The following is a 19,963-nucleotide window of genomic DNA, read 5'->3' on the forward strand; positions in this document are numbered from 1 at the left end:
ATTCAATCTGTGATTATTTTTTTTTTTTTGGCATGATGAAGAAATATCAAAGGGATAGTGTTTCTGTTGATCATTTTTTTAAATAAAATACTTTGTTTTTAAATTAATTATAAACAATTAATAATTTGTGTTTTAAACAGATTAAATGTAATTTAAGTTACAAACATAAAAAATTTAAGTACTAAATTTTATTAAATGAAACAAAAAAATTCTAATTAAAATAATACCTACAGTAAATAATCCTTTTATTTTATTTATTTCTATTTATAATTTTTTCAGAATTGTTAAAATATTTTTTTTAGTCACATAATATTCTTAAAATTATTTAAAATGAAAATAAATGTAGGATTTAAAATTAAAACTTAACAAAAACTTGTATTATTTTGAATCCAGCAAACACAATAAATTTATTATTATTATTATTATTATTATTATTATTTAAAAAATAACATTGCCTGGATTTTCTTTGCATGCGACACCATAACCAATTAATTTTTTTACAAATTATTTTAAATACCTCACATACACCCTTTAATTAATTTTAAATGAGATTAAATTAATTAGTCTTTAGTTGATTTCTTTATTACCAGAGATTTCTTCCTCGTCCCGAGTGTCTCCCCGCAGCATGTTCGATGTGCCAGTGATGTGACGCTGACTTTAGTCGACACGTCCAGACTTGCTGCGTGTGTTCGGGGCACAGCGATGCCTGCTGGGGGCCGTCAGGCTGAACACAGATCAATTACCACCCGGTTAGGGACAGATGGATTAACCAGCTGCTGATCTGTCGCCCCCTCACAAAACTGGCCTTTGGTTTAGACGCCGCATGGACGGCGTGCCCCATGATGCATGGGTAAAGTTGGCCTGCCAAGCTGTGTTTTTTTTTTGTTGTTGTTTTTTACCTTTCTTCCCATCATGCTGCCATGCTGCTGCAGTTTGAACAGAATAGCGGCGGCACGCGGCCTGTAGCTGTGGAGCTGTAAAAGGGCAGAACAGCTGGATCAAGCTTTTACATTAGGTAGGGGGGAGAGACCGGTCCACTCAGCTACAGCAGCTCTGACAGCAGTGCTTGGTCTAATGTGTTATCATTTCTATAGCAACGGCTCCTTACATAGCGGACACTCCACTTAAACGGATTTTTATTTTTTTTTTATGTGTGGTTGTTGATCAAGTCGAGTTTTCTGTAAGAAGAGATGCGTTTATTTAACTTACAGTACATGGAAGGAGTCTCCAGTGTCGGTGCTTTGTAGTTAAGGTGTAGTTTTTTGAACCAGTTTTTTAAAACAGTTTGTACGTTCTACATGTTACTGGAATCAAATAATTAAAAAAAAAAGAATAAAAATGTGAAGAAAAAAAAAAAGCCTGGACAGAGGACACAAGGAGTTTGCATGGTGTCCCTGTAGGTGGTGGGTTACTTTTAGGTAATCTGGTTTCCTTACACAGTCCAAAAACATGCAGCATGTGTGTGTGCGATGAATTGGCACCTTATCCAGGCTGTACCCCGCCATTTGTCCTCAGTCTCCTGGGACAGGCTTCAGGTCCCCTGTGACCCTCTATACAGGATAAGTGGTATAGAAGACAAATGAATGAATGAACAAAAAGAGCTGTATGATTTTATCCCCGCCCGCAGGTCCTACAGGTCATCCAGTAGATTTGGGGTTCTTTAATTCTGCACAGTGTGACACTAAATCACACAAGACATTAATGTTGCTGTAATTCATGAGTAGAAGAGAATAAACTCTACATTACACACACAATAATGCAGGACACAGTGGTATGGAATCGTTTAGTCCTGGTGCCGATGCGCTGCTCTGGCATGAGACCGTGAGGCCTGTTACTTTATTCTGTAATTAAAATGAGAAAATCTTAAATTGTCCATGAAGGGAAAAGACGACAGAGACGTTGTGGTTGATGTGGAGGCGTTTGATGTCAGTAGCTTGAGAGCGCGCACGTGGGGAATCTGTGCCACAACATCTGCTTCCACGCCGCCACAGCTGGTGTCCTCTGGATAAAAGAGTTTCTCATCAAAACCCGGAGGATTTCTGATCCGTTCCACCGCTTCTAGAGATCTTACGGCGCAGACCTGATCTCGAGGGCTCTCGCTCTCGCAGACATCACTCTCGTTATCTTCTTTATCAAAATCAGATTTCCTACCAGTGAAAAACACTTTTGTGATAAAATCCTGGGATTCTTTCTGGAGTGTTGTTAGCCTGGTCTGAATCACTGAAGGGAAAATCATTTAAGAGATAAATGTATTCCTTATATGTATATTGTGCCAACAGTCTTACTGACAGTATAATAATTAGTCCTGTGTTAGCTAGCCCTGCGTTACTAACGTAGCAACCTTGCAGGTACATACAGCAGTAAAAACAATTAGTTCTGTCTTAGCTGAAAAGCTGCTGCTGCTTTTTTTTGGGGGTAAAAATGCGAAAATACACAATGAGGTCAAGCTATGTGTTAGCTAGCTTACTAGCAACCTTGCTGGATAATACAGTATAATAATAAACCCCATGTTTACTAGTTTACTAGCAACTTTGTTGATTTACACTACCGTTCAAAAGTTTGGGGTCACTTGCAAATTTCTTTGTTTTTGTTTAGTGATTTATTTTCTACATTCTACAACAATACTGAGGATTTCAAAACTATAAAATAACACATATGGAATTAGGTAATCACGTAACAACAAGAAAAACAACAGTTAGTTGTTATTTTAAGACACAGAGGTCAGGCTTTCTGTAATAGTTCTTGCAAGAACAGTTTTGTCAAGTGCATTTGCTAAATCCGTCAAGCACCATAATGAAACTGGCTCTCATGAAGGCCGTCCCAGGAGGGCGAGACCAAAACCTACCTCTGCCACAGACCAGAAGTTCATTTAGAGTTATCAGCCTGAAAAATGACCAATTAACAGCAGCTCAGGTTAGAGGCGTTATGAAGTCTTTACAGAGCAGAAGTAGCAGAAACATCTCACCATTAACTGTTCAAAGGAGATTAATGCATTTTTTGGACGCCTTCAGCATTCCTTTACAATGTAGAAAGAAGTAAAAATCAGGAACCATCATGGAGTTAGAAAGTCACCCCAAACTTTTGAACGGTAGTGTGTATCGTATAGTAGTTAGCCATGACTCAAGCTACCTTTACTACCAACCTTCCCTTAGGGGAAAAAAATATATTTCTCTATATATTAACTGTCAATATATTAAATGATTTAGTGTTCTGATCTAATTATATTTACAATATATGGAATAAAATTATAATATATTGAAAAATACGTAAGCAATTGCCGCTTTTCATATATTGAGAAATATATTTAAATACTGTATATATATATATATATATATATATATATATATATATATATATATATATATCTTAATGTTTGTAATTTTATATTTAACAATATACTTCATAACATACTGATTTTTTTTTAAATATATCTATTTCTTTATAATATTCTTATGCAAAATGCTTATGGATCATTTCCTTATGCATGAAACACGAGACACATGTGAAGTATTATAGTTTTATTAAACCTATTAAAAATCTTCAAATAACAGCATACAGCGATGAACCACAACAAACACCACCTGAACTGCTCAACTCAAATTATAATTTATACAGGAGGTACACAAAGGCCACAGCATTGTGATGATCATCCAGTGAAAAGAATCAGTCAAAAGGATATAAACATTTTAAAGGGAAAAACTGGTTGCTTGCTGTATGTAGTGTAGAGCGACAGGAACAGGGCTGGGGAAGTTCTTTCACCAGCTTCATCAGTCTTCTCTTGTGGTGGACGTCCAACGGGTTTGTCCAAAATCTGCAACTCCTGAAGCTGCTTAGGATCTAATGGAACTTAAAACATTTGAGATTTACCTAAACACCATTCAGCTGCTCCATTCCTAACCTTCTGAAGGTTGAGAGGAGGGCTTGAGCGGACTGATGATGTGGTGCTGATGGAGACTTCGGAACATTCTCCTCCAGTTTCTTTGTTTAAATTCTTGTTCTCCTCGAATGCTTCTGAAAAGAAGTTAAAGCAAAGTGCATATAATTACCAGGATAACCTTTCCACAAACAAACATATTGGTCTTTATTTATAGGATATAATTAACTGATGTCTCTAAAGTTACATGTTCTGGTAACTACTGTTAAACACTGAACACGCTATAATAAAACTACTGGATCGCAAAAACTGATCATGCAGTAACATTAACTTATTATTATTTTTTTTTTTTAAAGAAAAGGTATAAAGTAACTAAATATGTCAAACCACACTTAATAAGCCTAATAATAATAATAATACTGTAAACAGCTGCCTGATTTTTATCATTAAAAAACAAACAAATAAAAAACAAAACTTTTAACCTCACAAGTGTTACCTAAGCCTCGTTTACACTGCAGGTCTCGATGCCCAATTCTGATTTGTTGCCTATATCTGATTTTTTTCTGTTTGCCTGTTTTCTTTCACCTATGACCCATATCTAATTCCAGTGTTTACACTTGCCATACCCTCTGAAACATCGCACATACTTAAAGGGGGATTCTTGTGCTACACACTAGCCATGATGGACGAAGGCGAAATATGCAAAGTTTGCGAAACGTCACCATGGTTTTGAAATGGAGGAGGAGGGGAAAAAAATGTCATAAGTGTAATTTTTTATTAAACCGCGAGGAAGTCGCAGTTTTAATGACGTACAGAACACAATGCCTCATGAAATTTGATCTGTCTGTTTACACTACAATTACATTAGCATATATCTGATTTATTTCCACATATGAAGGAGGCCTAAAACCGATCTCGAAATATCGGAATGCATGCATTTTTTCCTGTTTACATGGACATAGAACATATCTGATACGTGTCACATATGAGCAAAAAATCGGAATTGGGTCACATTTGACAGTGACAGTGTAAACGTAGCTCTAGACATGCTAATCCACATGCTAAACCACCCACTAGTGATGGGAAGTTTGAATCATTTTAGTGACTCGGTTTGAATCATTTTAGAAGTTTGAATCATTTTAGTAACTCGGTTCTTTGAATCTTGTTCATCAAATTTAACGAAACTTTTGTTGAATCATTTAGTTCATTTTGTTCTTTTGATCAGAAATAAAATAAAATGTTGCATTTACAATAAAAAAGGCTCCCAACATGTTTACATACACAAATTTAGTCTATAGTTCCAGTAATGAAAATATTACGCTGCAGCTAATGACATATTATAATAAACAGAATGAGTAGCTCATCTCTCATATCTTCCAGTCTGAGTCGTTCTTTCTTTTGAATCTGTTGCACTGCATAGCGTCTATGAGAGTCACGTGATAAAGGAATGAATGACTCGGACTAGAAGAGTCATTAAGAAAGAATCGCTCAATTCTGTTTTCTGTATATAACCTTCGGGGGTTTTGCGATGATTTGCGCATGCGTGCCCAGTAGAAAATGGAAAATGAACGAATCACTCTCTGAGATACTCGTTCTTCTGAGTCACGTTAAAGATTCGTTAAAAAAACGACCCATCACTAGCACCCACTGGTAGCATTGGAATTCTTTTAGCAATTTAAGAACATACATAAGCTGTGTAATGTTCAGCTAAAATATACTACAAGTTTTTTGACCACAGACACTGTGGTTTTAACTTTTTTTTTTTTCAACATGACTCCTTGTCAATAATAACTACACACTTAATTTTAAATTCGTCTCAAAAAAGTAAAACCCGCCTTCTTGGGCTGCTTTGTCTTCTTCTTCTTGGTCTTTTTAATTTGATCTGCGACAGGCCAAGTAGGCTGTGCAGGTGTTGTTACACGTGGTCTTCCACTGCGAGTATGATCAGCTGTCCTTCTTGTCTCCCTGTAGCGCCGTCTTAGGCGTCTCACGGTGGGGACATGGCGATTTATTGCCCTAGCCACATCAGCGGTCCTCATGCCTCCCTGCAGCATGCCTAATGCACGTTCACGCAGATGAGCAGGGACCCTGGGCATCTTTCTTTGGGTGTTTTTCACAGTCGGTAGACAAGTCTCTTTTTTAGAACTGTGACCTTAAATGCCTACTTTCTGTAAGCTGTTAAGCTCTTAACGACCATTCCACACATGCATGTTAATTAATTGATTATGGGTAATTGAACATGCATGGAAAACATTGTTTAAACCCTTTACAATGAAGATCTGTAAAGTTATTTGGATTTTTACAACATTATTGTTGAAATACACAGTCCATTTCTTTTTTTGCTGATATATATACATTCATATATTGCATATATATTAGTTTCCTAATATGGAAATGTATTATTTAATATATTGCATTATATTTTACAATATATTGCCATATTTTTCCCCCGTAATTGTATGATTTATAGAATATAACATTTAGCCTCGTGAATTCTAACTTACTATTTTATATTGTAAAATAATTATTCCTTGCAACCGCTAGCTTACTATTGATCTAGCTAGTTTATTCAATTTATTAGTTAATTCAGTAGTTAACACTACTACTGGATAATATTTTTATAGTTATTTTTTTATAGTGCTTGAAAATGTTTCAAAAGTTTTCAAGTAAGTTATAGCGAGTGATCTAACACCCCAGTGTAAGGATCTATCCAATGATGGAAACTTCAAAGCACTTTTCTAAGTCGATCTGGATAAGCGCCTCTGCCAAATGCCTAAAGGTGAATGTAAATGTAAAGCAGAAGTTTGTTTGTGTTATGATGTTTTCCAACTTCTCTCGTACTGTTCATTCTAATTGTGCTGAAACTTTTGTACACTCCTGTGTGTTACACTCTTGCGTGTGAGCCATTAATCCCTGCCAACGTACACTACACTGACTAGAAAGTGTCCAAATTTTCCAAAGTGACAGTGACATTGTTAGAGAATAACATCATGCCATCCTGAATCCCGAAACCGAATGGCCTGGCGATGTCTGCGCTGATTCCTGCACCCTGCTGCGCTGCTCGTTACGCTGATTAATGAGAGTCTGCTTCGTCTCTGACACCGTAAACGACTCCCGGGTCGGTCATGTCGCCCCGTTCCTCACAGGTGCTGTAGCTCCACCCAGTGCTGAGTTTCAGCGACTGAGCGGTTTGTACTCCGGCGGGATTCGGTGCTTGACCTGCTCGTGCTCGCCTCGTTTATCAGCTCAGCTCTGAGACGGCGAGGAACACGCTCCTTCCTTCACTCTGGATGTGTGTCGAGCTGAAGGGAGAGGACAGCACACACACATCTTCTCTCTCTCTCTCACACACACATCGCAGTTTAAAGGAAACCCAGTGCTTCCTTACAATCCCCACTGTGTGCGTTACGGCAGGCTGCAGTGTGATATATATTATGCTCCTCTTTCTCTCCCTCTTGCTCGAGAAGGATTGGTTTCCTTTGTGGGACGCTCACGGACCCCAAACCTCACGCAGAGCCTTAAATAAACATCTTATTATACGCACAAGCCTGCAATCAGTGTCCTGTTCTGTCCTCCAGCTGAAAAAGCGCGCTCGTTATTTTCACCCCTCTGAGGGAATACGGTGTGCACCGAGAGTGTTAAGGTGATGAATAAAGCCAGGCGGGAGAATTAACTGTAGCATTTGCAGTGTCTCACAAACACAAACACACACACACACACTTGCGTTGCGCGGTGACACTGTGTGTGTATGAATATGCTAGCAAAAAAAAGTCTAGCAAAGTCACAAGCTAAAAATGAAATCAGCTTTTCCGACACAGTCCTACTGTACATCTCATGACACAATCATTTGGTCCGCTCTAATAGTTTCGTTGTCGAGCTACTCATTGATTTCTAGGCTTCACGTCTAATCTCATGCTCATTCATTCCAGGTTCACCCTTTACTGATGCGCGAGCGGCGCTCCGAGTCGCACAGGAACAAGCTGCTGCGACGCACCGTCAGCGTGCCTGTAGAGGGACGCCACCATCCTGAGATGGGTGAGTACATGACGCTCACTTTTAAAAAGAGGCGGGGCAAAAAAAAAAACACTTATTAATTAGTAACCTCTTCATAAGTAATTGATTGACAGGGATCAGCTCTGAGGAACTGGAATTAATTCTTGGTCCATGCCAAATTACATCTCATGATATCCTGAAGTTGTTTTTTTTTTTTTTTTTTTTATCTGGTCTGTTTTTTTTTTGTTTTTTTTTAGGTTTGCTAGATGTTACACACCAGCCATAAGCTTTTCCATTTTTCAGGATGTGTCTGGTATAAATAATTATATATGACTTTGATCTTTGGATGTGGAACGCCGACGTAGTGGGTAGCACTGAGTGGAGGGTTCGTTTCCCATCTCAGGAGTTTGTATGTTCTCCCTGTGATTGGTGGGTTTCCTCCCACAGTCCAAAGAGGCTAACTGGTGTTTCCAAATTGCCCGTAGTGTGTTGGCACCCATTCCAGGGTGTATCTCACCTCGTTCCCCGAGTCCCCTGGCCCCCAGTGACCCTCTCCAGAATAAGCAGTATACAGAATACAGTGAATGAGTGAGTGAGTCTTTTTAGGATATGTGAATCTGGCAACCTTGATTTCTGAATGCGTTGAAGATTCAGGTTAAAATGATGGCAGAAGTTGCACTCTGGTTCTCAAGGCCGGCTGTAGTCTCACTTTTTTTATACACTCGCATGCAGTTTCACGGTATTGTTAAAAATAAATCATGAAGAGCACTATACAGAAATCATGGTGACCCTGCTGGTTCTATTTGATGTAATGTGATGTGATGTTTCAGAAGGCTTTACTGGATGCATTTTGAAGGAATTTACATGTCCACTGGGGGGCAGTGTGCTAGGGATGCATGCTCTGTGCTCTGGACTAGTCAGGCTGGCTTTTGGTTGCCACGGGCACGGGTGGGCCTCGGGTGCCTGTGACTCAGTTTACTGGTATATAACTGGTCATTTATTACTGGTGTTACAGCGGTTTGGTGAACACCTGCAATGCATCCTGGGAGCTTTTCACGTGCAACATCTACACTAGATCAGAAAACTCGTCTTCCTTTTCCAGTTGAGTCTTCAGTTTTCTTCCTTCGGCCATTCCAAGGCTATCTGTATTGAGAGCAAAACTGACTGTGCTGTCTGGGTGGGCGGGGCATACTCTTGTCTCCCCATCAATCACAGCAGCACGAGGTCAAGTCATGTGTGCGGAAGGTTACAGCATTCCTCCGAGTGTGTTACGTTCTCCTCAGAAACAGAAAAGAGTTGTTGCTGTATCTTCTTGTTGCTTGAGTCCAAGTCGTACACGTTCGGCATCTGACACACATACACATACACACCCCGGGACATAAAAAAGCCTCCAGGTGTACACACGCTGCATTTCTCACAGATTTATAATCACTTTTCAGACGTGTAAAAACGCTCGTGGTAATAAATTCAGCTCTCTCGTGGCACCGTAGGGCAATTTGCTAACAAAAAAAAGAAAAGAAATGAATCAATAACACAGCCATTGCTCACTGCAGAGCTCTGTAATTTATAAATGACGTACGCTTTTGTAACAATCCACTGCTCGGTTTCATGCTTCGATTTCTGCTGCTCCGTGTCTGCAGTCTGAATGAAAAGTAACAGATCTACTATTTAGAACGATATAAAGTAGCTCACGGTAACGACTTTCACACCACCGCCTTCAACAAAATGAAGTCCAGACGTACCTACTGTACCTCGTAACCCCAAAGTCGATAGTCCGCAGCGTTCCCTCATCCAGAAGCTCATTGTGAAACCTTTGAGACATTATTATACCCTTATTCAATTATCTTTGAGGTTAAAACAATTAACCATGGTTTCCAGGTTTCAGCGATCTCAACACATCTCAAAAACAAGACAACATCGCTGCATCAACACCAAACCCAAACAAATCAGATATGGAAAATAATCGAGACGTGGTCCTTCACGATCTCAGCTTTTACATGGAAATCACCCCTCTGTTCCCTCTGCCGGTCTTTGCAATATACACTATCGTGCAAAAGAACTGTTTGCGTACGTCATGGACACACACATCAGCACCTCCACTTTACCATCTTTAATGGAACATTTTTAGTTATTTGCTGTGAAACAAATTTGTTTTTTATTTTAATGGAAAATTTGATAGTTTTTAACCTTGTCCACTCTGAAGTAGAAACCACAAACCTGGCAACCTTGTCCTAAAGATTTCCTGTAAAAAGATAAGACAAATATATAATTATTAATTACCTGATTTCTAGACATTTGTACTTATTTTAAAGGACAATTTATTTTTAAAAATAAAAGGAAAAATAGACACGTTTAAAAAAATAAACGCTTTAAAATAAAATGTCAAATAAAATAATCATAAAACTAATAATAGACAAACAAATCTATCTATCACACCCGCTGTACAGGGTAGATATTGTACATAAATGAAATGGTGGTCATGGTGCTAGTGGTTGTGGTAGTGGTGGTGGTGATGAGGGTGGTGATAGTGGTGATGAAGGTGGTGATAGTGGTGATGGTGACAACAGTGAATAATATTGGTGATGGTGGTGGTGATACAGTATAGTGGTGACGATGACAGTGGTGGATAAGATTGGTGGTAATATTGGTGGTGGTGATAGTGGTGATGGTGATAGTGGTGATGATGACAGTTGTGGATAATATTGATGATGGTAATGGTTACAGTGGTGGTAATGAGGCTGGTGGTGGTGATGAAGGTGGTGATAGTGGTGATGGTGACAGTGGTGGATAATATTCATGGTAATGGTGATATTGGTGGTGGTGACAGTGGTGGTGGTGGTGATGGAGGTGGTGATATAGGTGATGGTGGTGGTGGTTTCAGTGGTGGTGATGGTGTTATTGGTGGTGGTGACAGTGGTGGTGGTGGTGATGAAGGTGGTGATAATGGCGATGGTTGTGATGGTGACAGCAGTGGATAAGATTGGTGGTGGTGGTGGTGCTGATATTGGTGGTGGTGATATAGGTGATGGTGGTGGTGGTTTTAGTGGTGGTGACGGTGATAGTGGTAGATAATATTGGTGGTGATGGTGACAGTGGTGGATAATATTGGTGGTGACGGTAGTGTTGTCGGTGATGATGTTGGTGATCACGGTGTTGGTGTTGGTGATGATGTTTACAATAACCTGCTCTCCCGCATGTAACAAATGAACCTGCACTTCCACAAAGACAGCGTTGAGGCGTGGACACTTTACAGAAGCCCAAATTGCACCTTTAAGTGCTGATCCGTTTTCAGAAAGGTGCACCAGGTAACGGCTAAAAGCTGTCGTCATCTTCACTTAGACGGGGTGCTGAGGAGTGTGTGTGTGTGTGTGTGTGTGTGTGTGTGTGTGTGTGAGCTTGATCCTTGGTGACCCCTGAGACAAGACATTGTATCAAACCAGTGAATTGTGAGAGTGATGGAACGGCCAGAAAGTGTTCATGATGTCCGTGTGGGCCAGCTCAGCTTGTAGCTGAGTGGTGTGTGTGTGTGTGAGAGAGAGAGAGAAAGAGAGAGAGAGAGAAAGAGAGAGGCAGCTCAGATCAGTTTCTCTGACTCACTGCACCACACACACACACACACACACACTGATTGGTGCAGGGCTTTAATCTGTCATGTACCACCATCAAGACTCTGGCAGATCCCACCTGCCCTGCTTCATCTTCTCCCAACGTTCGGCTCAGACTGAATCTCTGATACATCACGCGACAGAGCGACAGCTGAGAACGTATTTCCTTTCTGTTTCTTTAGTTGTTTACTTTACAGAGCTTCAGGCTGATTTTTCTTGCCCTTGATGGTTAAATTTGTCACAGGTCTTTTTTTTTTTTTTTTTTTTGGTGCCAAAATTAGCGAAGGCTGAATAACCTTGAGCTCAGACACTCGGTGAAGCAGAAATAAAGACTTATTCCACTTACCTTCTGGCTACACAGACACACTCTCAAACACACACACACACACACACACACACACACACACACTGATAATCTGCACACTTGGGGAACGTTTTTGTCCTGAGAATTCGGTACATTTGAACAGTTTTCGAGTGAGTGGTCCCGTGAGCCGACCTCTGTAGGACATGGACATTATGAGTCAAAAATTCTCCGCACTCCGTTTATATTAAAACTTCTTCTCAGCGCTCTCCGTTGGAGGCTCCTGTCTCCCCAGTCACTGCAGTGCAGGTGTAAACTCGTTACTTCGGTTCAATGGAGTCACCGCTCGTGATTTGCATAAAAGAAGAGCAGCGTGCAGTGATGAGTTTTTTTTGTCCTCTGAGGGTGTACCTGGTGCCGAAACAACTCACGGAAGAGCATAAATCAAAGTGCTTGTACTGTATATCTGCAAACAAACTTTGGAGCGATACTCTGAGGAAGGTGAAAGTTTCTTAAAGAGAATTATTACTGGTGACGAGACACGGATTCATCACTACGAGTCTGAGAGTGAACGTCAGAGTACGGCACGGAAACATCCTCAATCGCCGACCGAGGAAACATTCAAAAGTCAACCATCAGCTGGAAAAATCAGTTTCCTGGGGTTCTCGGGGGCCAGAAATATTGGAACACGTTCAGGTAAAAGGTTCAACAATCGACGGTTCTCGTTACAGTGAGACGCCTACTGAAGAGCTGGAGACTTCTGATTAAACTTCTGATTAAACACAGAGGACGTCGCGATCTCACGTGACGACGGACATCCGCACACTTCTGCCTTTAATAAGATAACTAAAACAACTTAATAAAATAATAAACCAAATTCCCAGGTGTTGTATTGTTCCCCATGTTTCCCCAGGGACTATAACGTCCGTACAGATGGCCCGGGTTGGTGGAACGTCCATCCGCTTTAGCGTATGGCGCACGAGGGGACAGAGCCAGTAGTTGCATTTGAATGTCCTGCTAATCTGCATTAGCATTCGTGTGTGAGAGAATATCAGGGTCAAGCTCGTTCCCCAAGAACTCGTCCGCATCGGTCTTGGAGAGGATGCGTGCCCGGAGGGAGCGTGTAACCGTGCTGCGTGGAAATTTACAATTAGAGGAGAACGACTGCAGCCTGCACAGTGGAGCGACTGAGACTCGCTAACGCCACTGCAACACTTTTCTATGGAAAACACATACAGCATCGAGAACAAGCTCGAAACAACACACACACACACACCAAACCTGCACTGCTTGTTCTACTGAACAGCAGTAAACCAATTATAAAAAGGAATGCACAAGAGCATACAGGATTTTTATTTTTTATTATTTGCATTAAAGGTGCAGTTACTGATTGTTTTTTCCTTGAAACCAAAAAACATATTGATTATATTAGATTAAAAACTGATAATCAGACATACTGTATATTACTGGTATGACTCAGTTGTTGGGCGTCGGTGGCTCAGTGGTACTGTAGGTTCCTCGTCTGCCATTCAGATCCCCGGGTTTGGTTCCCACACAATGGCCAAACTTCAACCACTGGATGCATTGCCAGTCCCAGGCCTGGATAAAACAGGAGAGTCGCATCAAGAAAGGCAACAACAACAACAACAACAACAACAAGAAGTGACTGCCCGCTACACTATTAGATTAGCAAAGCAATTCTTTCTATCTGGCCTCCCAGGAACTCGTTTAATCATCCGAACATGTGAAAATGGCTCGAAGTGAGGTCAGGACTGTACAGGGGATGTGGCATTAACACCCAGCCGAGTTCCTGTAATGTGCAAGCAGTGTTGGTGAATGATTGTGTGTACAGGAGGCCGGAGCCATGAGCAGACCGTCTGAAATGCTGGCCTTCCAGGAAACCTTTGTCGTCTCGTACCTCATTTGGATAAAACCGAAATGATCTCTGCTGAAGCGATAACACTGTAATCATCGTGCACGAGTGGTTCGGGTTGGTGTGTATCAGCTTTACGCTTTTCCACCCCACTTTCTGGCAGCAGGTTTGTCCAGGTGCTACTATCCACGCTTCACGTGTGCCCTCGATTTGCCATCACGTCTGCGCTGCTGGAAACGCACTAAAGCTCCATTTTTTCCCCCCCACTCAGTATGATCCTTTTATTTTTCCTACACTATGCTTCTGACAGCGTACATTTTTCTTCATTTTTTATTGTTCAATCTCACCTTCATGAAATCATTCATTCCAGGTGGTGTATCCATAGTGATGGAACAACTCGCCAAAAATAGTCCAAAGGAGCCGCGTTTCGAATCTGTTCTGCACAAACCCGAGCTGTCGGAGATCATCGTTTCAAACCCGTACACATCCAGACCCTGGGTGTAACAGAGTGTGTGCTTGAATTTGTTCGAGTTCTTAATGTAATTAAACAGATCTCTAAACACACCTGAGTCAACTCGTTATCTTAATTATGGTTTCCTTCAGGAGCTAAAGATATAACGGGAGAGCACAAGCTGTGGCATCCACCTACAGTATACCGCATGCTTTAATAACACACTGTGTGGAACTGTGCAGAGATTTATTACATGGTGAAAAATTAAAGGTCCCGTATTTTACTGTTTCTTTCAGTTCGAACAGGTTAACACAGGTCTCGGAGCTTGGTTTATCTTCACGCCTACATGTAAGGGAGCCAGGAAACTTCTGGGAGAGTTGAGTAAAAAGCTGGGGGAGGGGTTATTCTTATATGAGGTCACACTAGGGGGGAAAAAATGAATGGAAAAAGTACAAAAACAAAAAGCAGGAGGTTATTTCTGTACCCGCGCACTGGACTCCTGTCTAAAAAGTTTATTTTGCACAATAGGTGCCCTTTAAAAGAGACAAAAGGAGACAAAATCCCCTGAAGTTTTAAAGTTTGGATCAATTTTTCCACAATAGTTTTTAAGGTCAAAGCTGAAGAGCAGAATTTCCCGTGTACGGTTTTACACGAAGTATAAGCTCAAAGCAAAAAAAATACTCTTTATATTCAAACATGTTCTTTTCCTCAGCTTCCAAGATGATTACAGAACATGACAGACATCACTTTCATTCTCGTTTATTACGCTTGCGAGTGTGGCGCGAATCCGAAATACACTATCACGCTGTAATCTTTGGTAAGAGCGCATCGGACCAGATGGTGAGCCGGTTGAGAAGTCCGAGCATCACCCCAGACACCCTCAGGGTTAATGCGTGTAAATGTCATAAGTAATGATGTGCGCTCCTCGTAGCTGAAGAAAGGTCAGAGTGTGAGCTCGTGGCATCCTGGCACGCGGTCAGGTCTTCTTCCGGTCGCTCCGAGCTGCGCGGTGAAGTCAGTCAAGGGTGGAAATGTGGATGCAGACGAATCAAGCGCCAGCGGAAGCGTGTGCTCCACATACACCCACACACACCCACACACACACACACACACACACACTGCCTGCTGAAAGAGAGTGCAATAATAACATTCTGAAATCCTTAGTGCTATAAATAACCCATTTAAGGTCTTCCGAAAGACTCGAACGTGGTTTTAAGTCAGTGTGTTTAGGTCACATCAGTGTTTACGGAAAGAAAGTTCCTCCAAGGATCGGTCGTGTTATGCGCCGAGTCGTAAAACCACTGGTGTGTGATGTCATCACAGATTTAGTCTGAGACGTCTAGGTTTCTGAGACGATGATATACAGCCTGCTTGTGAATATTAAAATAAATCTAATCATAATTATCGCTTTAATCTTTGGTTTGGTTGAACAAAATGGCGACCATAGTCATGACTCAGCAGTTTATAAAACACCACCTGATCCGGCATGTCCTGTTATTCTACATCTTTTTCTGTACCAGCGGGTGTACCTGTTGTTGACGGATTTTGGCAGCTTGTAGGTGCATTACCGTCGTTTCTGTGTCTCACGTTGATAGGCTCCGTCGAGTGACATGTATAGCCACGCCCACCTTGAGACAAAAACGCTGAATGAGTTACCTAAAAGAAAAGCGAGATGCTGTCACATAACCTGACACATAACTGCTCATAACTTCACTTTTACTCAACAATTTAATGTCATTTATTGTCCCGGTTTATATTCAGGCAAGTACCTAAAGCCTGGCGAAGTTTCATTAAATTCGTGCGTGATGCTGTGACAAATCAAGCTGGACAGACATACAGATATACAGACAGACAGAAATTGTTTCTAAGACTGGTCTCTGGTCCTCCAATGTAGGAAACGTAAGGATATAATCGAATGAGCGAGTTCTGATCAATGTACAGACAAAACCTGTCTTTTATTTATTTATATATATTTACTTTATTGCTGAAAGTATTCGCTCGCCTGCCCTCACATGCATACAGTATGAACTTGATGAACATACGATTCCTAATCCATAGGTTTTAATATGCTGTTGCCCCCCCATTTTGCATCTATAAAGAAGCTTCAGTTCTTCTGGGAAGGCTTTCCACAAAGTTTAGGAGTGTGTTTATAAGAATTTTTGTCCATTTTTTCAGAAGCACATTTGTGAGGTCAAACAAAGCTGGACGAGAAGGACTGGCTCCACTCTAATTTATCCCAAAGGTGTTCTATCAGGTTGAGGTCAGGACTGTGCGGGACAGTCAAGTTCTTCCATACCAAACTTGCTCATCCTTGTCTTTATGGACCTTGCTTTGTGCACTGGTGCGCAGTCATGCTGGAACAGAATGCAGCCGTCCCCAAACTCTTTCCACGAAGTTAGGAGCGTGAAATTGTACAAAATGTCCCGGTATGGTGAAGCATTAGGAGTTCATTTCACTGGTAGTAAGGGCCCGAGCCCAACTCCTGAAAAACAACCCCACACTAATTCCAACATGACAGCAATATACGTATATATATATAAGTTTGGGGTCACTTTCTAACTCCATGATTGTTCCTGATTTTTATTTCTTTTTACATTGTAAAGGCTGAAGGCGTCCAAAAATGAATTAATCTCCTTTGAACAGTTAATGGTGAGATGTTTCTGCTGCTTCTGCTCTGTAAAGACTTCATAACGCCTCTAACCTGAGCTGCTGTTAATTGGTCATTTTTCAGGCTGATAACTCTAAATGAACTTCTCGTCTGCGGCAGAGGTAGGTTTTGGTCTCGCCCTCCTGGGACGGCCTTCATGAGAGCCAGTTTCATTATGGTGCTTGACGGATTTTGCAAATGCACTTGACAATACTGTTCTCGCAAGAACTATTACAGAAAGGCTGACCTCTGTGTCTTAAAATAACTGTTGTTTTTCTTGTTGTTACGTAATTACCTAATCCCATATGTGTTATTTTATAGTTTTGAAATCCCCAGTATTGTTGTAGAATATAGAAAATAAATCACTAAACACAAACAAAGAAATTTGCAAATGACCCCAAACTTTTGAACGGTTGTGTATATCTATACAGTATATTGCGCATTTACAATTACTCATCTGTACAATTTTTATGAACTCCAATAAAGCCATGAGCCACTTAAATGAGGTCATAAAATTTTAAAATACACATAGAAGCTAGATATTATTCACCTAACGAGTCATCAAGGCGTCTCTATGTTCCCAGGGACCTACAGTCCCCAGATTTATATGGATTATACTTAATGGAGCCCTAAGTTCCCCAGTTCTAGGGTCCTACTGTACTGTATGTACTCAGGATAATATGTTCCCCTGGTTTATGTAGCGCATAATGGAAAAAAATTCCCAAGCTTAATATTTGTTATATAATATTATATTAAAATTCTTTCCTGCAAAAACATGTAAAATAAAAACTGTTAGTTTTGTCGTGTGCAAAAAAGTTGTTCCAATAAAATCAACTGGATAATATTCAGTAAATATTGGATCTTGAAATAGGTCACAAACAGAAAAAGAGGGTCAGTGTGCTGTTGGTAGTCTTTCAGCAGCTGGGTTGGAACTGAACCCAGGCCTTCCGCATGACAGATGAAAAACCTACCACTGAGCCAACAACTAACACTACACCTAAACCAGATAAAGATGTCCATAGTAACTACCCTCGGCTCAGGCCGCTACCCCTGGAATTTTTCTTTTTTTCTCTCTACCGTTCCCTGACTGAAGTGTTTTTGTACGCTTCCTGACTCTGTAGCAGACATTCTCAGCTCTAACACTCATTATATGGGAGTCGGTAATGCAGATACCGCCATGTTAAACTCATTTCATCCAATTTCATGCTTGAGGCCAAAGGCCATCGAGTGCAGATCTGGAGCTGAATTCTTACAGCTTTGACGCTCAGCCTGTTAAAAAGAATGAAATGATTTCCATTAAGCATCTGACAGCGTTCTCAGCCAAAACTCTACGCCTGTTCCCAGGGTGATGGTGTGTGAGCTCCAGTGTTGTATAAATGTTTTTGGAGTCTGAGAAAGATGAAAATGAAGGCTGTGTTAGGTCAGTGTTTACCCTTCAAATGCATGTCTCATTCACACGTCTTTAGAAAGAATGCTATTCTAAATATTCACTCAATGTTTTTCTTTTTTTCCCTTGGATTTATTTATTTACTTATTATTATTCTTTTTTTTCTAACTGATCCTAACAGAGGGCTGGTATTATATGAATTGGCATCTACACTGAACCTTCATGACATATTTATAAGCATAAAACTTTTAGAAAGCGCAAGCACCGAAGGATTCGTGAAGCCCGCAACGTGAACGTTTTATGAAGTACTTTGTTACTTATTGTGAAAAACATCTCTTCATTTAATGTCCATAGGCGTTCCAAAAATGACACGTTCTCTAATTATAGCTCACAGAATTAATTAGGTCACACGTGTAAGGCTAAACACCTAATAAGACTCATACCTGTAACGTGCAGTGCAAAGCGAGAAAAAGTGAGAAGTTCATGATGATGTCTTAATAGGTTGACTTAACGCCTTAACAATTAATAGTCAGCGCTGACGTTTTTTACACTGCGGCGTTACCGCATTCTGGATTCTGATTGGTCAGGAGTTGTTCTATACAGTAGTACATCAGCTAGCCCATTCTGCCCAAGCAATCTGATTGGACGAGAGGCTTTCCATAAGCAGTGATAATAAATGGTAACAGCACTGAGATGGGATGTTTAACTATACGTATCACTCGCCGTCCCAGGTGCTTTACGGTGGTAATTTACACTAACTGTGGGGTCGCATATCTCTCTCTAACCCCTTATCAAGGGTTCCAAACACTTAGTGTGCGGAACAAGGGATGGTACACCCTACATAGTGCACTAGCTTTCCATTTAATGCTACTTGGGAGTCAAACCCAGAAAGCCAAAAGTTAACGGAGCTAATAAGTGGAAAGTAAATCTCGAACCTTTCCCAGGACTGTCCACCAGCTTCATGGTTTGGCTACATACAGTAGTACAATAAAGAATTGAAAACTACTGTACTTTCAACCCTGTTAATTACTCTAACTGTCGGTCGCAGCTCCGCCAGTCGCAGTTAGTTTGTTCCGCTATTTGCAGAAGATTATGTGTTGGTTAACTAAACAAATTAATCTGTCAATAATAAATAGTTTTTGTCACACTTGAGGTTGTGCTGTTGCACTGGATATGGCTGTACCCTCATGCTTATGAACGCATCACAGATGTGCTAGATATTGCTTAATTACGGCAGTACTGACTAGCTGCACAGCACTAGTTTATATTAACTGTAATATGAATTTTAATGCATTCGTTTTAATATTGTTTCTATCGTAACAACTTATTCACTGGGGTTTGAACATTCACCCCACACTTTAATACATATTTCTGTAAGAAGTCTCCAGTGTCAGCACTTTGCAACGATCTGAGATACCGTACAGCTTTTACTTTACTTTGTTGTTTTTTTAATGTCTTTAGAACTCAGTTAAATGTCAAGCTTGGAGAAATCGATTTTGTGTCTTATTAAGTTGAAGTGAGAGAAAAAAAAAGTCATGGTCATTCCATTACATTTAATTTAACTTTTGTTTTCTCAGGCTTTTCCCTCTTGCTCTGGGACGCCACATTGGATCATTCAACCTGCAACTATTTGGAAGAGTTTTTTGGCGCTTCCTGTTGCAACCCGACCATTTTCACTGCCCACGGTTATGTTTGCATTTAATGTTAATGTTAATGGATACAACTTTACTACTTGGCACATTGCTTTGGTGTAAGAGGAATAAAGCACTTGCCAACGTGCCCTTATTGGAAAATAATCTTCTACTTCCACAGGAAGAATGCTGCGGTTCAAT

General features: G+C 40.5%; 1 protein-coding gene across 6 annotated transcripts in view; it reads left to right on the forward strand.

Moving 5' to 3' along the window:
• The window catches only part of syngap1b (synaptic Ras GTPase activating protein 1b), a 124,312-nt gene that overhangs the window by 34,533 nt on the left and 69,816 nt on the right, over positions 1–19,963 (forward strand). For all 6 annotated transcript variants that reach the window (XM_053488081.1, XM_053488084.1, XM_053488083.1 and 3 more), the window contains one exon: positions 7,804–7,909. In XM_053488081.1, coding sequence (XP_053344056.1) covers positions 7,804–7,909 — 106 coding nt within the window. The remainder of the gene's footprint in view (positions 1–7,803; positions 7,910–19,963) is intronic.

This window comes from Clarias gariepinus, chromosome 26 (genome assembly GCF_024256425.1).
Source record: "Clarias gariepinus isolate MV-2021 ecotype Netherlands chromosome 26, CGAR_prim_01v2, whole genome shotgun sequence".
Classification (NCBI taxonomy): Eukaryota; Metazoa; Chordata; class Actinopteri; order Siluriformes; family Clariidae; genus Clarias; species Clarias gariepinus.